The sequence below is a fragment of the Dysidea avara genome, chromosome 4 (assembly GCF_963678975.1).
Source record: "Dysidea avara chromosome 4, odDysAvar1.4, whole genome shotgun sequence".
NCBI classification, from domain to species: Eukaryota; Metazoa; Porifera; class Demospongiae; order Dictyoceratida; family Dysideidae; genus Dysidea; species Dysidea avara.
In genome coordinates, this window is record NC_089275.1 from 42603676 (window position 1) to 42622202 (window position 18527).

Genomic DNA, 18527 nt, shown 5'->3' on the forward strand with positions numbered 1-18527 from the left:
ATTATAGCATGTGTATCAAGTATTAGGTTTGATTAGGGATCATAGAAAAAAATAGGGAACCAAGGGAGGCTCCTAGACCTGCAGATATAATAGTAGACATTTAATGAAGCACACGTGTGTGTCTAGGCTCATGTCAAATATGCTGACATAATAAAGAGCATAGTAGGCTAGAATGCTAGCATATTAGCAGGATATTTCAAACTATGTTACTTAGTTAAATTAGTTAATATGTAAATTGCATTAAAGCATTCTTATGCTTTGTACATAGCTCCTATAGATCGATACTCGCTATTAATATGGCTGCACTGTGTGGTCCCCCCATACCACCAAGAATATCAACTTGTTAGAGTCTGTTCAGCGTAGAGCTGCTCGATGGATTAAGAGTAAATATGACTCCACTTTGTACAGGTGGAGTAAGAACACTGATGACTGCTTGAAGGAACTGAAGTGGCCTACGCTGGCATCGCGACAACAATACCAGAGTGTCATTATGGTGCACTCCATTATGCATAAACAAACTCCAATCAATTCCTGTCACCACTTTAATCTTAACAATAACTCTACATGATCTCATCCACTGACTTTGCAGACTCGACTCGATCGGCTTCTTCCATGAATGCATTTCGAGATGCATTTAGATATTCCTTCTACGTGAACACACCATTTGTTTGAAACTCAATCCCATATGAAATTTTGTCCTTACCATCACACTTATTTAGATCACGGCTCCGATGTTACTTGTTTAACTGATGTCTCTCACTTAGTATTACTTTTTGTATAGTTGTTTTTGTTTTTGTTTAATTGTAGATAGTCAATTTTTTAAGTCAATGTTTCTGTATTGGTTTTGTGCTGTGTATGTGTTTTGGGGACCGCCTTGTACAGGCTATAAGCCTTTTTTGTGTACCCTTTCTTTAGATGTAATAATTGTAATTTAGAAATATGAACTCTATACTAGTAAATGCTACACGTCTGAACTGGTTTTACCGACTTTTATACCATCACCTAGAACGATAACTTGGTGAACCTTCTGTGTATGTAGTCTGATCGATGCTCGTAGATCTGTGCTGCTGTGTCAGCATCTCAATTCGATTAAAGTGGAGCTCGCGTGAGCCGCCACGCCGGTGTGAATGCATAAAAAATCTAGGAATGGAGTGTACCACCTCGTGTACTGCCTTGTGTACCGCAACGCTGTTGTGTAGAAATGGACGAGAGGAACCAGGGCAGGAACATGAAGGTAGACGGAAGTGTGTTGTATAATTAACATTGTATCTAGCAGACGACAATGACAGGTTTGACAATTGGCTCAGGGTGGATAGGGAATAATGTTGCTTTACTAAAACGCTTTCTTAGGTGATCCGAAACTCTTGTACATCTTGAACTATTCAAATTCAGTAAAGACGTTAAAGTGTTATTGACATGATTGATGTTGAGTAATAAATTAAAAAAAGAAGAAGCTGCAATCATTAATTTTTATAATCAATTTTCAGTGGCTTCCTCAAAGAAATTGTTTACAATGCCAGGCAATTCTTATACTAGTTTCACATGTACTGTGTAAGCCTTAAGACAAACTCCTCTGTTGAAAGATGGACAGTGTTCAGTGGTATTCAAAGATTTACGGATATTGTATGGCTAATGTTACATGATTGTGAAGCTGAATGAAATTGTAAAACATACTGTATGAGATTATGAGTTTTGGACCCTTGGCCTTTTGTAGAAAACTGAAAACTGTTACCTACCTGAAATGTAAACTGTATAAAGTATGTGATAGGTCTTTTTGTTTAAGGTGATGGCTACCTGATAACCCATGCACATAATATTGGATGTTTTTAAACCAGGCGCGCGCCCACAGCCGGCCGAAGGCCGACTGAGGGTGTGCGCCTGGTTTACTGAAATTGTTTTCGTAAAAGTGTGTGTGTGTGTGTACCCATTTACCTATCTACCTATCTATGTTTGTCCGTACGCACCCACATGAGCAAAAATTAAATAATGGTAAAAGCAGCTTTTACGTAAGAAGTAAAAGGGAAATGAAGTCTATATTAAACTTCTGCACAGGTAAACTTTGCTCTGAGGTGGTTTCTTTTCGGTGGACTGAAATACGGGTGTGGCGACTTTCCTCAGACTACCTTCCCCTTGAGGTTTTCAGGCATTTAGCAACTGAAAAACAATGGTGCAGGCCTCGTACACTATCAGGAATAGCCTATCGCTTCGAGTTGAAAAGGGGCGTATCCTTTACGTACGCGATTGAAAATTAAGGGCAGCTTTGAGGCTTTGTTGAGAGAATTTGTGGGAAAAAACACGTTAGTCACACTATAAAACAGTTTAGAAGATACTTCTGTGCGTAATATGTTGGTAAAAGCGGTTTGTTTACCAAACGCTTCCTTAGCAGTGCATAGCAACGTAATTGAACGAATTACGAATATTTCATGAATTATGAAATACGAGAATTAGCTAATAATGTTATTGCACAACCCAAAACTAACCCTATTGTAAAAATATTAATAGTAATATATAGTTGGTTAATGCATAGTAGCATATACTGTCTATAGTTAATTCCAGATGAGTTAGCTAGCTGCATGGCGCCTGGTTTTTAGAAGTAGCACAATGTTTTTCCATGGGAAAAATATTGTTGTTTGCTTCACCGTGTCATTGTGAGTGAACAAAGAATCTAGTCTCCCATCCTATCCCAAGATAGAAGGGCGTTTAATCAATACCATTCTTCTGAAATAACATGCCAGCTAGTTCCATCATTCTTACCATCTCTATTAGGGCTGAGTGATGTTATTGTTTTGGTGATGTCACGACATTTTAAAGTATTGATGTCCTGATATTCCATTATCAACTGTCGTGATATAATGCCTGTATCTTTACTGTCTTTAAACACCATTTGTTATGCAGGTTAGGCTAAGAATCCTTGTATCTGATTAAGCTCACCCACCTGGTTAACGATAAGTAACCCCTGCAGAGAGGTGAACACCATACTGTAAAACCTCAAAGCATGTGTTACAATAACTGTTACTACAGATAGTGGTAATACCTTTAAAGACTTCCTACAGGAATGCTGAACAATACACTGTATAGCTCCAGCTATGATCAGCTATATGTAAGTATCGTGTGGAGTATTGTGAATAGTGGCTTTAGTATTGATTGTGATACTTGGCAGTATTGTTCAGCTCTAATCTCTATGGATTATGAACATGGTATAAAAGCAAGAGTTCATAATATTATGAACTCTTGATAAAAGCAATCTGTCCACTTTGCAGAATCATATTTGTGATCCATGACAACGCTCCAAAAAAATCAATCCATAGTGCTGTGAAGAAATTTGTACCTGCTGTCAGTCAAAATTTTGGTTGCCTATCATGTTGTGTTTGCTCTGATAGGGCCTATCTATCATGTACAATATAAGTTGATAACAATAGGTGCCTGCTAGTTGACAAAGACGTACAAATGCCATGGAGAATCACTGCTAGTGCAAGACACACGTGGATTTGTGGCTTACCACTTGTACTTGTACTTGGTTATAAACACATTAGCAGTCTTTTGAGAAAGCTTGTTATGTTATTCCTTTTGTGCCACTAATTTATTCATGGAAGCCACCTATCTGTTTGTGGTTACTTATTGGCTTCTTAAGATTAACTCTTGGGCTATCCTTTAGCTGCCACCTTGACAAACCACAATATTCCATTAGTAGTAATTGTTTCCTTCAGAGTGTGATATCTTACTAACCACAACTCAAAATTCCCATTGGCTTCTGTACAAAAATACATTTTAAAATGCTAAAACTTTTTTACTGCAATATATGCATCCCAGGTTTCTTAAAATGTTAGAGTCTTTGTCTTACACTGCATTCACACTAGCACGCTAGCGCGGTTTGCTTTGGCCCGGTTTGGTACGGCACGAGATCGGTTGCTGTTCACACTATACGGTCTGGCGCGAGACACGGAATGGTTTAGAGTAAGCGCATGATATATTAATTTTACTTGTGCGCTTCTATTCAAGATAGTGGTAGCCGATCGATGGAGGGGGTGTTCGCGTTGTCCCTGCTTTTGTTCTTGAAACTGTTCAAAGCGAGGCAAACGGCATTACAAAGAAGATGTTATCAACTGGAGAGAGCACGAAAGCGAATCGATGGCTTGCGACGACGAATAAGGAAGCAGCAAATTCTGCTAACACTGGCACTGTCATTGAATTTGCCCCCGCCAATTGAAAGGCGCTTTTGGGTATCTTCATCGAGGTAATTATAGTTATATAGGCCTAGCTGATAACTTATTATCAATGCTAAACTGTACTGTGTGACTGTCGTTATATTAATATATTAAATGTTGTCTGTACAGATACTAGGTCATGTGTAGCTTAACTGTATAATTATTAAGCTCCTGTAGTTGTCATAAATACAAAAGTTGATGTACTGTTTTGCAGGTCTGATGTGTGGTGGAACAGTGTAGTTATGCGAACCTTTACACTGGCTGGAGAACTTTCGTATGTGCAAAGAAACATTTTTACATATATGTAACAAGCTATCACCAGCATTGAGGAGGACCAACACTGTTTTGAGAAGACCCCTGTCTGTTGAACAAAGAGTAGCAGTTGCTCTGTGGTGTCTTGCAACCCCTACAGAATATCGCACAATTCCCCACTTGTTTGGCATAGCTCGTTCCACTGTATGTGAAATAGTGCATGAAACGTGCCAATGCATATTGGATGTTCTTATGAAGCCCTGCATTCAATTCCCTACTGGGGACAAACTCAGTCAGGTAGTTGATGAGTTTAAAAGAAAATGGGCGGTGCCACAGTGTTTTGGAGCAATTGATGGGTCTCATGTGCCAATCTCAGCTCCTAGCAATTTACATACCGATTACTACAACCGCAAGGGGTGGTACTCTATGTTAATACAGGGTCTGGTGGGGTGGCCTGGAAGTGTGCATGATGCCAGAGTTCTTGCACGTTCTGCTCTTTACAATGACATAGAATGCAATCACATTCTGCCTAATGTGACGGTGTCTATTTCGGGTGTTGATGTACCACTATACATGATTGGAGATTCCGCATACCCTTTGAAGAAATGGCTGATGAAGCCATTTGCTCATAACACAGCATTGAATGAGCAGCAACAGAATTACAATTACAGAGTATGCAGGGCAAGGATTGTAACTGAAATTGCTTTTGGAAGGCTAAAGGCAAGATGGCGGCGTTTGCTGAAACGCAATGAAATGCATGTTGAGAATTTACCGAATGTTATAGCTGCTGCTTGTGTGCTCCATAATATCTGTGAGGTGCATCATGAGCATTTTAATGATTCATGGCTACAGAGTATTGAAGATGATACCCAACCTTCATTAGCTGCAGCAAGTAGGCATGCTCCCACAGAACAAGCTCAGAACATCAGACAGTGTTGCCATGCTGTGAATAAAGTTCATAGATTTATGAACTTTTTGTCTTGTTTGTGAACCTGAAATAATCTATGAACTTTTTATGAACTTTTGGCTGGTTTGTGAACCTGAAATAATCTATGAACTTTTTTATGAACCTGGAGTAATCTGTGAACTTTTTATGAACTTTTGGCAATTTTAGGTGGTAACCTTTTTTTTTTTTTTTGCTCTTCAGTGCCCTACTAACCCAGAGATCCACCTATTTATAATGTGTAGGCTAGTTTTCGGAAAGTGACTATGGATTTATGAACTTTTTATGAACAAATTTATTTTTTCACATGAACATTTGGAGCAAATCATCTGGCAACACTGACATCAGATCCACCCTGGTACACTACTTTCAACACAGTATCACATATAATTGTCATTCTTTGATTTGATTGTTGACATGTAATAATCACAACATTTTCATACAATTTAATGTTATTTCAGTTACATACTATTGACTTCTATAGTCCATCTTGAGTTGCATCCGGATCAAATTCCATGTTACCATAATCAAACGAGGAGTGATAAGGTGGAACTGGTGGTGGATGATGTGGGACGTTTTGCCTCATCATCATCTGCATGATTTGTAATTGAAAATCTCTTTCTTCACGCCGGAGTTGTGCATCTAGCTCTATCTGCCTTTCTTCCATATTGGCTCTCTTCTCTTCAAGCATAAACATCATTTTATCACTGTTTTCTTGTAGTTTCACCATCTTTTCAAGCAGGGCTTTAGAGGCTTCACTCTTACTTCGCTTCAGCTTTGACTTACTATCGAGTTGTTGAGGTTCACTGACGTCATCAACATTTGAACTATTGTGAGATGTTGAACTACTGCTTGATATTGGGCTAGGCACATTTCCTACATCAGATCCTCCTGCTCCAGACATGTCCTGCGTTTCATCATCAGTCCAATTTTAGTACTCGGACTCGACATGCTTTCAACAACGACAGGTGGTTGAGTTGAATGTTTGTGTCCAAGAACATCGTCCAATGCGTCATAGAATTCCCATTCGGGATACCGCCCTTGACCGATCTCGTCTCGTTTATCTTTCACCTTCTTGTATTCGGCTTTAAGTTTCTTTATCTTTTCTCTACATTGCTCGAACATGCGAGAAAACCTGGCTTCATGAAGACCATCTGTGATCTTATAAACCTGACTGTTCCTCCGACAGCCTTCCAGCTGATCCTGGATCACATCTTCACTCCAGAGGCTTATAAGCTTAAACACTTCGTCCCGACTCCAGTTGACAACAGCCATACTTCCCTGGAATTCTTTTTTCAGGCGCTTGCGCTGTGCCAGCCTGCTTCAATCGAGCGAGCCTGGCCTGGCTCGGCACGGCTCGGTTTAAAGGTGTTCACACTGTATATTTTGTCGAACCGTGCCAAGCCAAACCGTGCTAGCGTGCTAGTGTGAACGGGCTGTAAAGCTTTGTCTGGTTGCATTTCAACAAGCCGTCCTCAAGTTACAGAAGTTGTATAAATAGTTGTTTATGTACTGAATTGCATCTTCAAGTACTGTACACTTAACAAAGCCACTGGTGATAATTCTGTGATGGTTCACCACCATTCTCTCAGAAAATTTCATTTTTTATTTAAAAAAAAAAATCCATAACAATTTTTTGGAAGCTTTTAGGATCGTACTGAAGGCACTTTTGGGCTTGGTTATACCTAACCAATACTGCTAAGGTGTCAGGATGGAGCTGTGGAGTTGTGAAGCTGGTTTTTGGGTGAATTGTTTTGGCTAAGGAAACTCAAGTGTCTATGATCCATAATCAAACAGTATAGTAGTACTGTTTAAGTAGGAATCCCCAAAATGACGTGCACTGCCACCTTTTAAAAACTAGCGTAGAAACTTCTTATGAGACGAATATCACCCTTATGGAATAATATTAGTCCATCTGGCATCAAATGTAGTGTTAAAAACAAGAAAACGCTTACTGGTGGCTAGATATAGAATTTTTTTTAAATAGTTAAAACTCGAAATTTCGTCTCACTCACTGCCTGACCACAGTCGCAAGCTTAGAGTCCAAATAAAGCAGCCCACGCTCACCATTTTATGCCACAACAACAAACTCACTGGTGGGATGTGCCTTTTGGGGTTCTGATGAGTGTACACCCTGTGCGCCTTGTCTTTTCTTTTATCTTCGGTCAGACTGCTTGTTGTCTTCTTCATCCAACAAAACCATATTGAGGCATTATTTTCCATATCAACACTTTCTTTATAAGCAGCATAATAGACGCCACACTAAATTATTTAAGGCACTTAGACTACGCTACTGTATGGAGGTACCAGTACTCCACGATAGGTCACATGATCACGCCCATTCTTTATTCTATGTATTATTGATCTATCAATCGAGACCATGATGACCACTCCCCTTTTATGCTGTATTACCGTATAGCGTGTTTTTCTCGCGGGCAAATTACTTGCGAAAATAAAATCATGTGACACTTAATCTCGCGAGGTGACAAATCCGCGACATTAAATTCCTTGCGTGAACTTATTACTTATTGTAATAAGTGTTCGTATACAAGATGGGAAGCAGTGAAATTTGTTATGTCAGCCGTGTTTCTTTGTATCCATGCTTGTATCCACGATGAATTGATGCAGGCGCCTGAAGTGTAGGGGAACGAGCTACTGATTGAGCCGTTACAAAACAATCAGCAAGCTGTTATGTACAAACAAGCACCTGGTTTGTTGTTGAACGTTCCAACACAACAGTTTTACAGGCGCAACTCCATGTGATAAAATATGTCGTGAATTTTAATATTGTGAAGTGCCCAAAATGTGAGATTAAAGTCCTCCCAATAAAAACCTGCTATACGGTATTAGAGTAAGTCACTGCTCTATTAGAGTATCTCAATCTAGCAGTGTTTGAGGATGTGCCTTCATATGAATTCTCTGTGACGCTGCAAGAAAAAAATATAGTTAAAGTTATTCCGGAATTACTTCTGATTCCTTGTAGCACCGATTATTCTGGTATAATTAATGTACACATACCTATTTAATTCACCTACAAATAGGCACTGTCATTGTGATGCTCATTTACCACTTTGGATTCTGTAATGTACAATATTACATCAGGTATATAGTCGTTGTGTTCTATTAGACAATTTGTTTGTAGATGATCATGTGGAGTGGTATCCAGTGAAGAAGACACAGAACAAAATTGACAATATCATCAACCGGTCTCCTGGAACTGTGAAATTGAAAGGTGATTATTGTTATTAGTGCAATATTTTGCAGGATAATGACATGTTATGTAAGTGAAATAATTCCAACTCTACTTGTATGGAGCATACGTAGTGTTCAGTCAAATTAAGTTACAGAAGTTGAATAAATAGTTGTTTATGTACTGAATTGCATCTTCAAGTACTGTACTTAACAAAGCCACTGGTGATAATTCTGTGATGGTTCACCACCATTAATTAAGATGTAGTTACCCACAAAAGTTTTTATAGTAGCTTATTTTAAAGCTTACAGTTTAACGATAGACATCTACATAGTTAAGGGAGCTGTAACTTTCTGATGTGTCTCCATGTTATGTGGATACAATTTGATGTAATTGTTCCTGTTGGCAGTGAACAGCTGATCCTGTGAGATAACTATATGTCTTTAGAGTGGATGTAATATAACAGTTTTGAATTACAGCCGATCCCATTAAGTTGCTGGGGATGTAGCCTTACAACAATAAAAAGTAAATAATTAATTTTGAATAGACGTCGGGTATGTATCAGATGGATTCCTTACAACAACAAAAAGTAAATATTTAATTTGAATAAACGTCGGGTATGTACCAGATGGATTCCTAGCACAACCAATTCTGTACTGTGCCCATAGACAACGAGATTAATAATGTCAGAAGTGAAAAGTGTTTTGTGGTCTTCCTTTTAAACCTCAGTTCATGTTTTTGCTGTAGAATACACAAAGGAGAAAGCAATGCTACTTTGAAGTACTGTATGAAGTTGGTTCTAAGGAATGTTAGATTGTATACACGTACATGCCAATCTCATGTAGTTGCTGGTCTCATTTAATAGTGGATGGAGTAAAAGGTTGCTTGAAAGAAATAAACACCTTCACCATAATTGGAGAAACTTATCTAAACCATAATAAATTATAATTTAGTTTTTGGTCATGCACATGTATTTAATTGTTTTCTTATCCCCGCCTACATCGCCGTTTATCTTACTGCATTAAGGACTGTTTGTACCACTATTGGGTGAGTACAGCCATCTAGCACCTTATAAAGTTGGTAAATTTTCCCTAGCTCCCGCACTGCTGTTTTGAGTATTGAAGGATGAGAAACTAATATTTAAATTTATGTGGTCTTACGGGTATAAATTTTTGATGGTATACTTTGTACACTTGTACAGCAAGACAGTATACTGTGTTCTTTTGTGTTAGTATGTGTATAAATTTGCCATGCCAGTTGAATATGTGTGTGTTTTATGTGTTATTTGCAGACTTCAGTATAAGACTGACTCGACTGAAAGATATTCCTACCACGTTAAAACCTCGTCATTGTGGGAGCACTGGTGGTGACACTGATGACAGCAGTATTGATGATGCTATTTGTAAGTACAACTAGTGTTTGTAAAGAAACTCAGTGAAGTTGTTAACTGCATACAATTAACCTTGTTCAAATATCTGATCATTTTGTAAGCTATCTAGTATCTATGTATATTATGTAATGTGTAATCTCATGAGGTGTATGACACGTACAATATGGTTTTTCTGTTACCAGTTTGTCTGGACTGTGGTAAATCATACCATGGTGATTGTCCAGTACATGGTCCTCTAATACCATTGGATGAATCCTTGGGGTTGGACCAAGACTCACAATCCTATACTAGTGTACCAGTCCCACTACAAGTTACAGTGAAGATGTCCTCCATTATGAATGCTGGCAAGGGAGTGTTTGCCAAAGGGTTTATACCCAGAAGGACTAAGATTGGTCCCTACAAGGGAGAGGTGGTACACAAAGAAGATGTAACTGATGAAACTGATACAAGTTATTTCTGGGAGGTAATAATCTTTTAACTTTAAAGTTAATGACATATATAATAAATCTCTAGGTCAAGAAAACTGGTACTGAGTCATACTACATTGATGGAAAGAATGAGGAACATGCTAGTTGGTTGAGATTTATCAATTGTGCTAGAAGTGAAGAAGAACAGAATTTATTATCATTCCAATACCAGGGTAATATTTACTGCTACACCATTAAGGATATTCTACCCGGCACAGAACTATTAGTATGGTATGGTGAGCAGTATGTCAAACTATTGGGACTACCATTGGACCACATTATCGGTAATGATAATGACCAGGCGCATGCCTGCAGCTGGCCAAATGCTGGCTGTGCGCATGCACCTGGTTTACTGAAGTTGTTTTCATAAAAACATGTGTGTATGTCTTTGTCTGTATGCACCCATGTGAGCAAATCCTTTCAGTAATAAAAGCCTAGGAGAATTGAACACTAAATGAAACCTGTATTAAACTTCAGCCTAGTAAGGCAGTTTCTTTTCACCGGTTTGAAATGCGAATGTAGCGACTCCCTACAAATTGTGAACTACTTCCATTGGGCTCTGGTATTTAGCTATTGCAAGACACTGTAGTGGGCCTCTTAGGCTAATAATAAAAGCACATCTCTTACTTGAAAGGGGTGTGTTTCCTACATACATGAACATGAAGATGAAGGGTGGTCTTGAATGTTTGTGGAGAGAATTTGCAGAAATCATGAGAAGATTCTTCTGTACATAATATGTTGGTTTGTTTGAATAGTGCTTCTTTAGCAATGTATAGCAACGTAATTAGAGAATTATAGAATAATTCACCAATGACAAAATACAAAATTACAATAACTATTAAGTTGATAGTTCGGTATGCATAATTGCAATGTTACAAAAATTTAAAAAATGATATTGTCAATTAATTCTAGCTACATGCATAATTATACTAGTTGCCTGGTGTCTGGTTTTTAGAAGTAGCACTATGATACGTAATTGAGCAATTCATGTCTTATTGGCATTGCTCAATGTCACTTCTGTGTGAGATGCACTTTTTTACTAGCTACAAGGACTCACCTTTGTCTTCCTTTGTGTCCCATTTCTTTTCCCACTACCACCTACAGATTTCTAAATATTGTAATATGATAATGGCTTCAACTTCATAGCACAAATTGTACATATTTTCCAGGTGCTCTTCTCATGCTGTTAAATGTTTTTTGAACATTGTAAAATTTAGTCGAAAACTTTAGAAAGTGAGCACTTCACCTTTCAGTAATATTGCTATTGGGGAGCATATTCAGACTTGGAATTGTAATGAACCTTTCCTTTGATGTGGTAGGTACCACTGTTATATATTAGCCAACAAAAATGAGGTTGCCTATATCTGGAGCTAGTTGACATTTAACTAATACTTCATTAATTTTTTGGTACAGCATCATTATGTGACCTTATCTGCAGAAACCCGGCATAGAACTTTATTATTAATATTGATAGTCTATGTAGTCAGGTGTATGTTCTGGCCAAATTTCAGCCTTGTATGCCAACAACTTTTGGAGTTATAGTCCTGCAAAGTAACAACAACAGAAAGATAGACTTGTACAACAAGTATTGGGAAAATAAAGTACTTCTTAAACTTTCTCCATTGTGTTTGCCATGAATAGGGGACTCCATTACTGGGTAAGGGTTTCCTTTCTTCACTACGTACTACAAGGACAGATCAGTGAAGAAAGATCAATCGCATACAATTGCTTCAATGTGCCGTGAACAAATGCCAATAACTCACATATCATTTAGCCTACTGCAACGAAACAAAGATTTTCGAACTCTCCTTGAATAGGCAGATATACAGGTTTTATCATCGGACCCTTTCTCAGAGTACAATATAACGGTCGGCCATCGGCCATTTTCCGACCAAGTGATGCTGTTGACCGATCAATGTAGCCGTTGGTCGGCCATTTGTGCCGATCAAATGTTTTACAACTGTAATTCTTTATTATTAGTCTTTATAACATGTATTATTATAGTTATTATTATTGTCGTATCGTTAACTTTCCTTACCGAAGCTATTTAATCGCTACGTGAAGTCTCTATCCCGTCGAAGCATCACTCGATGCGCATGCGTAAGCTAGAGCACTGCACCTCGTATTATCCCAATTATCGATTGTGGGTTACTATCGATGTTGTGAAGAAGCGATCACTACACTGACTACACGAGTGGCGCCTTCCAGGAGAAGAAAAGAAAGTAATTTTTTGCGAAGTGGAGGTATGATATTAAGTATACAATGGCCATTTCGTGGTTAGAATCTGTAGAAAAGCACTGGCTGGAGAAAGTGGAATGAAAGTCAGGTGATAAAAGTGTTCTGCACACGGAAAGTTCGAGAGTAAGTTTTGATCTATTGCTATTCACAAGAGAAACTTTAGCAATAGCTAATTGATAATTCAATTTGTGCTGACTAACACACTTGTAGCAAAGCATTTAGCACAGCTAAGTCTACAAACTGGCAGTACAATACATTGATTCATAGTTTTTTTTGTTGTAAAATATGTATGCAGCAACACAAATTTTGTACATGTATTACTAATAAACTCTGTAAAATGCATGTGCAGTGATACGTATTTGAGAGTGGTCTCAGATTCAATCTCAGAGTGATCCCTTTTCAAAAATTTCCTGGGAGGGGGGCATGCCCCCAGACCCCCTAGAAGGCTTGTGCTTCACACACCAGGATAGTACACCTCTATCTTATGGCCATGCAATTTCAGAAATGGCCAATCAAATTTACTTTTGATCGGCCATTCTGTCCGAGCAATAATTTTCCCTTATATTGTACACTGCTTTCTTCACAAAGAACAAAATGTTTAAAAAATTTATGATTTTTTTTAAATTACACAAATTATTGACTTGTTGCGATCAATGGCTTATGGGGGTTACTATTCAGTGGACTGGACTACTGGACTGGACTACTGGACTGACTTATTTTTGGTTTTTACACATTCTGAGGTTGGTTTTATTGAGTCTTGCTAGTAAGAACCCTTTGGGTACCTGCAGCCCACTTCTAAACACTGAAGACAAACAGTGGAATATGCGAAAACTGTCTCTTAATAATTTCACTACTGTTCATTATGCCACTATACAACACTTATTCCTTACCCGGTGTGTAGTAATGCTGCAGGCAGTGCAGGGAACTAAATATGACAGCAATAGTTAACCAGCGATCAACTAGCCAGTAGACAATCTTTCGAGATATCCTTGAGGAGCAAGCTAGTCTCGCCAGTATGGCCAGACCTCTCTAGTCAGTGCAGGGGCTTACCAATTAGAGATTTTTCAGCATGGGCGCTTATAATCTTTATTTGATAAGCCCCTACACTGAAACAGCGAGACTAGTGAGAGCAAGACTAATGAGACTAGCTTGCTCCTCAAGCTTGCTCTAAGTATATATCTTGAAGGATATTGTCTGCTGGCTAGTTGATTGCTGGTTAACTATTGCTGTCACATTCACTGGCGGAATTCCCTGCACTGCCTGCAGCATTACTACACACCAGGTAAGGAATAAGTGTTGTATAGTAGCATAATGAACAGTAGCGAAATTATTAAGAGACAGTTTTCGCATATTCCACTGTTTGTCTTCAGTGTTTAGAAGTGTTTAGAAGTGGGCTGCAGGTGCCCAAAGGGTTCTTACTAGCAAGACTCCGTAAATCCAACCATAGAATGTGCAAAAACCAAAAATAAGTCAGTCCAGTAGTCCAGTCCAGTGTTCCAGTCCAGTAGTCCAGTCCACTGAATAGTAACGCCCATGGCTTATACTGAAAATTTAGACTTGTACCATTAATTTTGCAGATCTGGTCACATATAATAATTTGGTTAATTGTAATTCCATGTACATATTTAGTAATTTATCAATTTTTATTTTCATTTTTGTTCATTGCCACATTTTTTGTTACTAAGAAAATGAAATTTGAGCAAACCACTTTAAAACTCTTAGTCTCACAAAGCCAGACTACATTTTTCTTCTTTTCCCATTGAGTTAGGAAGAAAAAGGATGTGGTGACTACAGCATAGCTGCTTTGTTGTGACTACCCCAGATTTTGTGTACAGCTTCTGATTGCTATGAAAAGTTCATTGATGGGAACTGATCAGTGAGAACCACACATAATGGCTTTGCAATTCTGTTTGAAAAACAATTGAAGCCATTATGTGTGGTTTACTAGTCAGCTATATCTTCTCAAATTTGTTGTTTTTATGTGAATTTTTTTTTGGGATGAAACCCTATTACTAATTCTGATTTTTGTTCTCATATGTTTATGAGATGGACACACACCCTTTCTATATACTTGAATGATATGCCACTTAACCTATACAAGACCCCAGCACATTGTTGGCACATACACACTCGCACACACACACACACACACACACACACACACACACACACACACACACGCACACACACACACACCACACACACCACACACACCACACACACACCACACACACCACACACACACCACACACACACCACACACACGCACCAGCGTTGAAACCAGGTCGGATCAACCAGGTCACATTTTGTCTAAGTCATCCAGGTCTGATCCACTTTACAGGTTATCTGGGTCTGACCTGGCCAGATTGGAGCATGCGTAATCAAATTAATTGGTTGGATGATATAAATGCATCATAGTCAAGTCCCGATACAAAACTGCTTCTTTTCGTGAGTCATTACCACTTATCAGGATGGCTGTCTGCAGCCATACTTGTAGCCACACCCATTTACTGGCGGTAGTGCAGTCTGTAGGTATGCATGCCTGAAGCCTTATGTGGAGCCAAGCCCACTAATCAATTGTTATTGTATGAGACACGGCCTAGTCTTGTGACAGGCCAGTTTCTTGTGTGAGCCATGCCCACTTTAATATTGGGTATGTGTTATACCAAGAGTGCATAATATTTACCCCCATATAAATATTATGTACTCATGGTCATGCTGTGGTCATAGACTATATATTTAACTGTGTGCGACTTATCAGCACTATAGAAATTATGTAATCAGTACTGCCATAGCCATTCATTAAACACTTGGCTGGGCAAAACTGATACTTTTAAACAGTGAAAATTATTATTTTAGATGTGCAACTTATATGTGTTACTGTGTGACTTTCGGTAACTTTAAATGCTTTTTATAGCTTGCAGAATATTTATCCTTACCCTCAGGCAGTAGTACCACTGGGCAGCCCTTGTTACGAGTGATAATAAGCATGCGATTTATGGTCCCTTATGCTATATAGTCTTTAGCAGATATCACTTTGTGTATATTTCTTGACTTAATGTATTATTTCTACATGTGCAGATGTCAACTACACTTGTGGTCACTGCCAAAAACAGTTTGTGGAAAAATATAATTTTGATATTCACTTGAAGTACAGTGAAGCTTGTCGTGATGCCAATCCACAAGTGTTGAAATGTGGAAAATGTGGAGAAGTGTTTACTACACTGATCAACCTTCAACAGCATATCAGGAGACATGAACAAACTAGCCATCAAACATACTCTAGCTGTCAAGAAGTTTCCAATCCTTCAACATCACAGACACCAATGCCAACTGATGATAGTGAAGCTCTACAAGAACCTTTGCACACTTGTAATGGAAACCATTCTTGTGAAGGTCAGTTTTCAACATGTGATGACCAGCAATCACACACGAAAGGTCATAATGGAAAGAAGCCCCACCAATTTCAGTGTCAGTATTGTAGTAGATCATTTAACTACAAAGTCAGTCTGCATCGTCATTTGAAAATCCATACAGGAGAAAAGCCTCATCAATGTCAATACTGTCAAAAGACATTTGCACTCCGTTATGGACTAACAATACATTTACGAACTCACACTGGTGAAAAGCCACATAGTTGTAAGCATTGTGGTAAATCATTTATAACATCTTCTGACCTTACACGTCATGAGAGAATTCACTCTGGAGAGAAGCCCCATCAATGCCAATACTGTCAAAAAGTGTTTGTACGTAAAGGGTCATTAAAAATGCACTTGCGAATGCATACTGGTGAAAAACCTTATATTTGTGGTGTCTGCAATAAATCTTTTTCAACATCCTCTACTCTAAAATGTCATTTATGCTCTGATAGGGAAGAGAAGCTTTGCAAACGCCAACATAGTGGTGCACGAAATTCTGTACTAAAGAAACACCTATCGGTTCACCAAAGAGAAAAGTGCCACCAGTGTCAATACTGTCGTGAAGTGTTTTTACAGTCTAGTGCTCTTAGAATTCATTTGAGAACTCATCCAGAACACAAGCCATTAAAGAAGGAAGAACACAGTAAAGATTTGACACCATCTTACGGCCGTCATCACACCGGAGAGAAGCATTATCAGTGCCAATACTGCCAGAAAAATTTTACAAACATCTCTGCTCTAAAAATACATGAAAGAATCCATACAAGAACAAAGCCTTACCAATGCCAATATTGCAACAAATTGTTTGTATCATCTACACGTCTCAAATATCATGTGAGAGTTCATACAGGAGAGAGGCCCTACCAATGTCAATATTGTCAAAAGGCCTATACAATAAACTACTCACTTATAAAGCATTTAAGAATCCACACAGGAGAGAATTTGGAACGTTGTGAACATTGCAGTAAAACTTTCACTACATCCAGTGATCTTCGATATCATATGGCTACTCATTCCAGTGACAAACCATTCCAATGTCAACATTGCCCTAAAGCATTTGCACTCAACTCTCTGTTAAAAAAACATTTGAAAACCCACTCAGGGAAACAATACAGTTGTCAGCTTTGCAGTAGGAAGTTTACATCATCTCATGGTCTTAAATATCACACAGCTTCTCATGCAGGAGAAAAGCCCTACCAATGTCGGTATTGTCAGAAAGCATTTATAGATAACTGTTCACTGAAGAGACATTTACGAGTTCACAATGGAGAAAAGCCATATTGTGGTAAAATATATAAATCATCTGAGAGACTTAAATGCCATTTATCTACTTGTACAAGAAAAAAGCGTTACCATTGTCAACTCTGTAATAAAGCATTTGTATCTTCTAATGGTCTTAAATATCATTTAGCAACTCATTCTAGAGAAAACTCTTTCCAATGCCAACTCTGCCAAAAGACCTTTTCATTTAATTACTTGCTACAAAGGCACTTGAAGGCTCACAATGTAGAGAAGCAATACAATTGTCAGATATGTCATAGAAAGTTTGCATCTTCTAATGGTCTCAAATATCATTTAGTAACTCATACTGGAGAAAAACCTTTCCAATGTCAACTCTGCCAAAAAACTTTTTCATTGAAATACTTGCTACAAAGGCACTTGAAGACTCAACAACACTTATGCAGTAGAAAGTTGAAACCTTCTAAAAGTCTTAAATATCACAAATCTACTCATATCAAAGAGAAGTCCTACAATTGTCAATATTGTAGTAAAACTTTTGTGAAATCTGATGATCTCAAGAGTCATATGGAAACCCACAATGGCACAGAGACCCTCACTTGTCCACATGCACTAAATAATTAACTCACTGCTGTACTTTACTATTACTCTTCAATAATATAGTGTATGGTTCTATTTATGCTAACAACAGACGAACTGTTACAGGAAATCAGCAAAAATGGTCTTGTTATATTCTTGTATTATGGATGATCTTCATTGATAGTAGTAGCATACACCAGATATATGTTAAGCTGCATGAGGTAAATATAGGTGAATCAGCTTTATTATGATACTAGCTACGTGCAGGACCATGTCCATACTAACTAAAAGTCATAAACATTAAATGTATTCACACAACATACATGGTGATAATCATTTTTAAGCCTGAAAGTGATATACTGAAATGTTGTGACCATAGCAGTACTGCATGTATTTCAGCTAAGCTAAGAACTATAATAGTAGTGTTTAACACACAGATGTGTATATGTGTACCTGTAGGCAATATACTTAGTTGTACCAGGAGTTCATAATATAGAAAGACCACACCTCTTTCTATATCATGAACTCTTGGTTGTACCTTAGGGGTAAAACTTGTGTACAAGATTTTAAATCTTGATATTTACGAAGATTTACAGATTTGTGAC

General features: G+C 38.1%; 1 protein-coding gene across 2 annotated transcripts; it reads left to right on the forward strand.

The window, feature by feature from the left end:
• The first annotated feature begins 1100 nt into the window (after positions 1–1100).
• On the forward strand, positions 1101–18183 carry LOC136252224 (zinc finger protein 709-like). Of its 2 annotated transcripts, none has more exons than XM_066044618.1 (6): positions 1101–1234; positions 8543–8632; positions 9882–9992; positions 10163–10443; positions 10494–10731; positions 15767–18181. In XM_066044618.1, the coding sequence occupies exons 1-6, from the start codon at positions 1147–1149 to the stop codon at positions 17965–17967; spliced, it is 3009 nt and encodes a 1002-aa protein (XP_065900690.1). In that variant the 5' UTR covers positions 1101–1146; the 3' UTR covers positions 17968–18181. The 2 variants fall into 2 exon arrangements, with proteins under 2 accessions (XP_065900690.1, XP_065900691.1); XM_066044619.1 differs by having other exon boundaries at positions 1116–1244; positions 15767–18183.
• Positions 18184–18527: the final 344 nt, after the last annotated feature.

What these genes read in the sequence shown, in the direction of transcription:
- LOC136252224 (XM_066044618.1), top strand. Translation starts at nt 1,147, where the DNA reads ATGGAGTGTACCACCTCGTGTACTGCCTTGTGTACCGCAACGCTGTTG. An exon ending in TGGAACTGTGAAATTGAAAG is followed by an intron (nt 8,633 to 9,881) that starts GTGATTATTGTT and finishes TGTTATTTGCAG; the next exon opens with ACTTCAGTATAAGACTGACT. An exon ending in CAGTATTGATGATGCTATTT is followed by an intron (nt 9,993 to 10,162) that starts GTAAGTACAACT and finishes TTCTGTTACCAG; the next exon opens with TTTGTCTGGACTGTGGTAAA.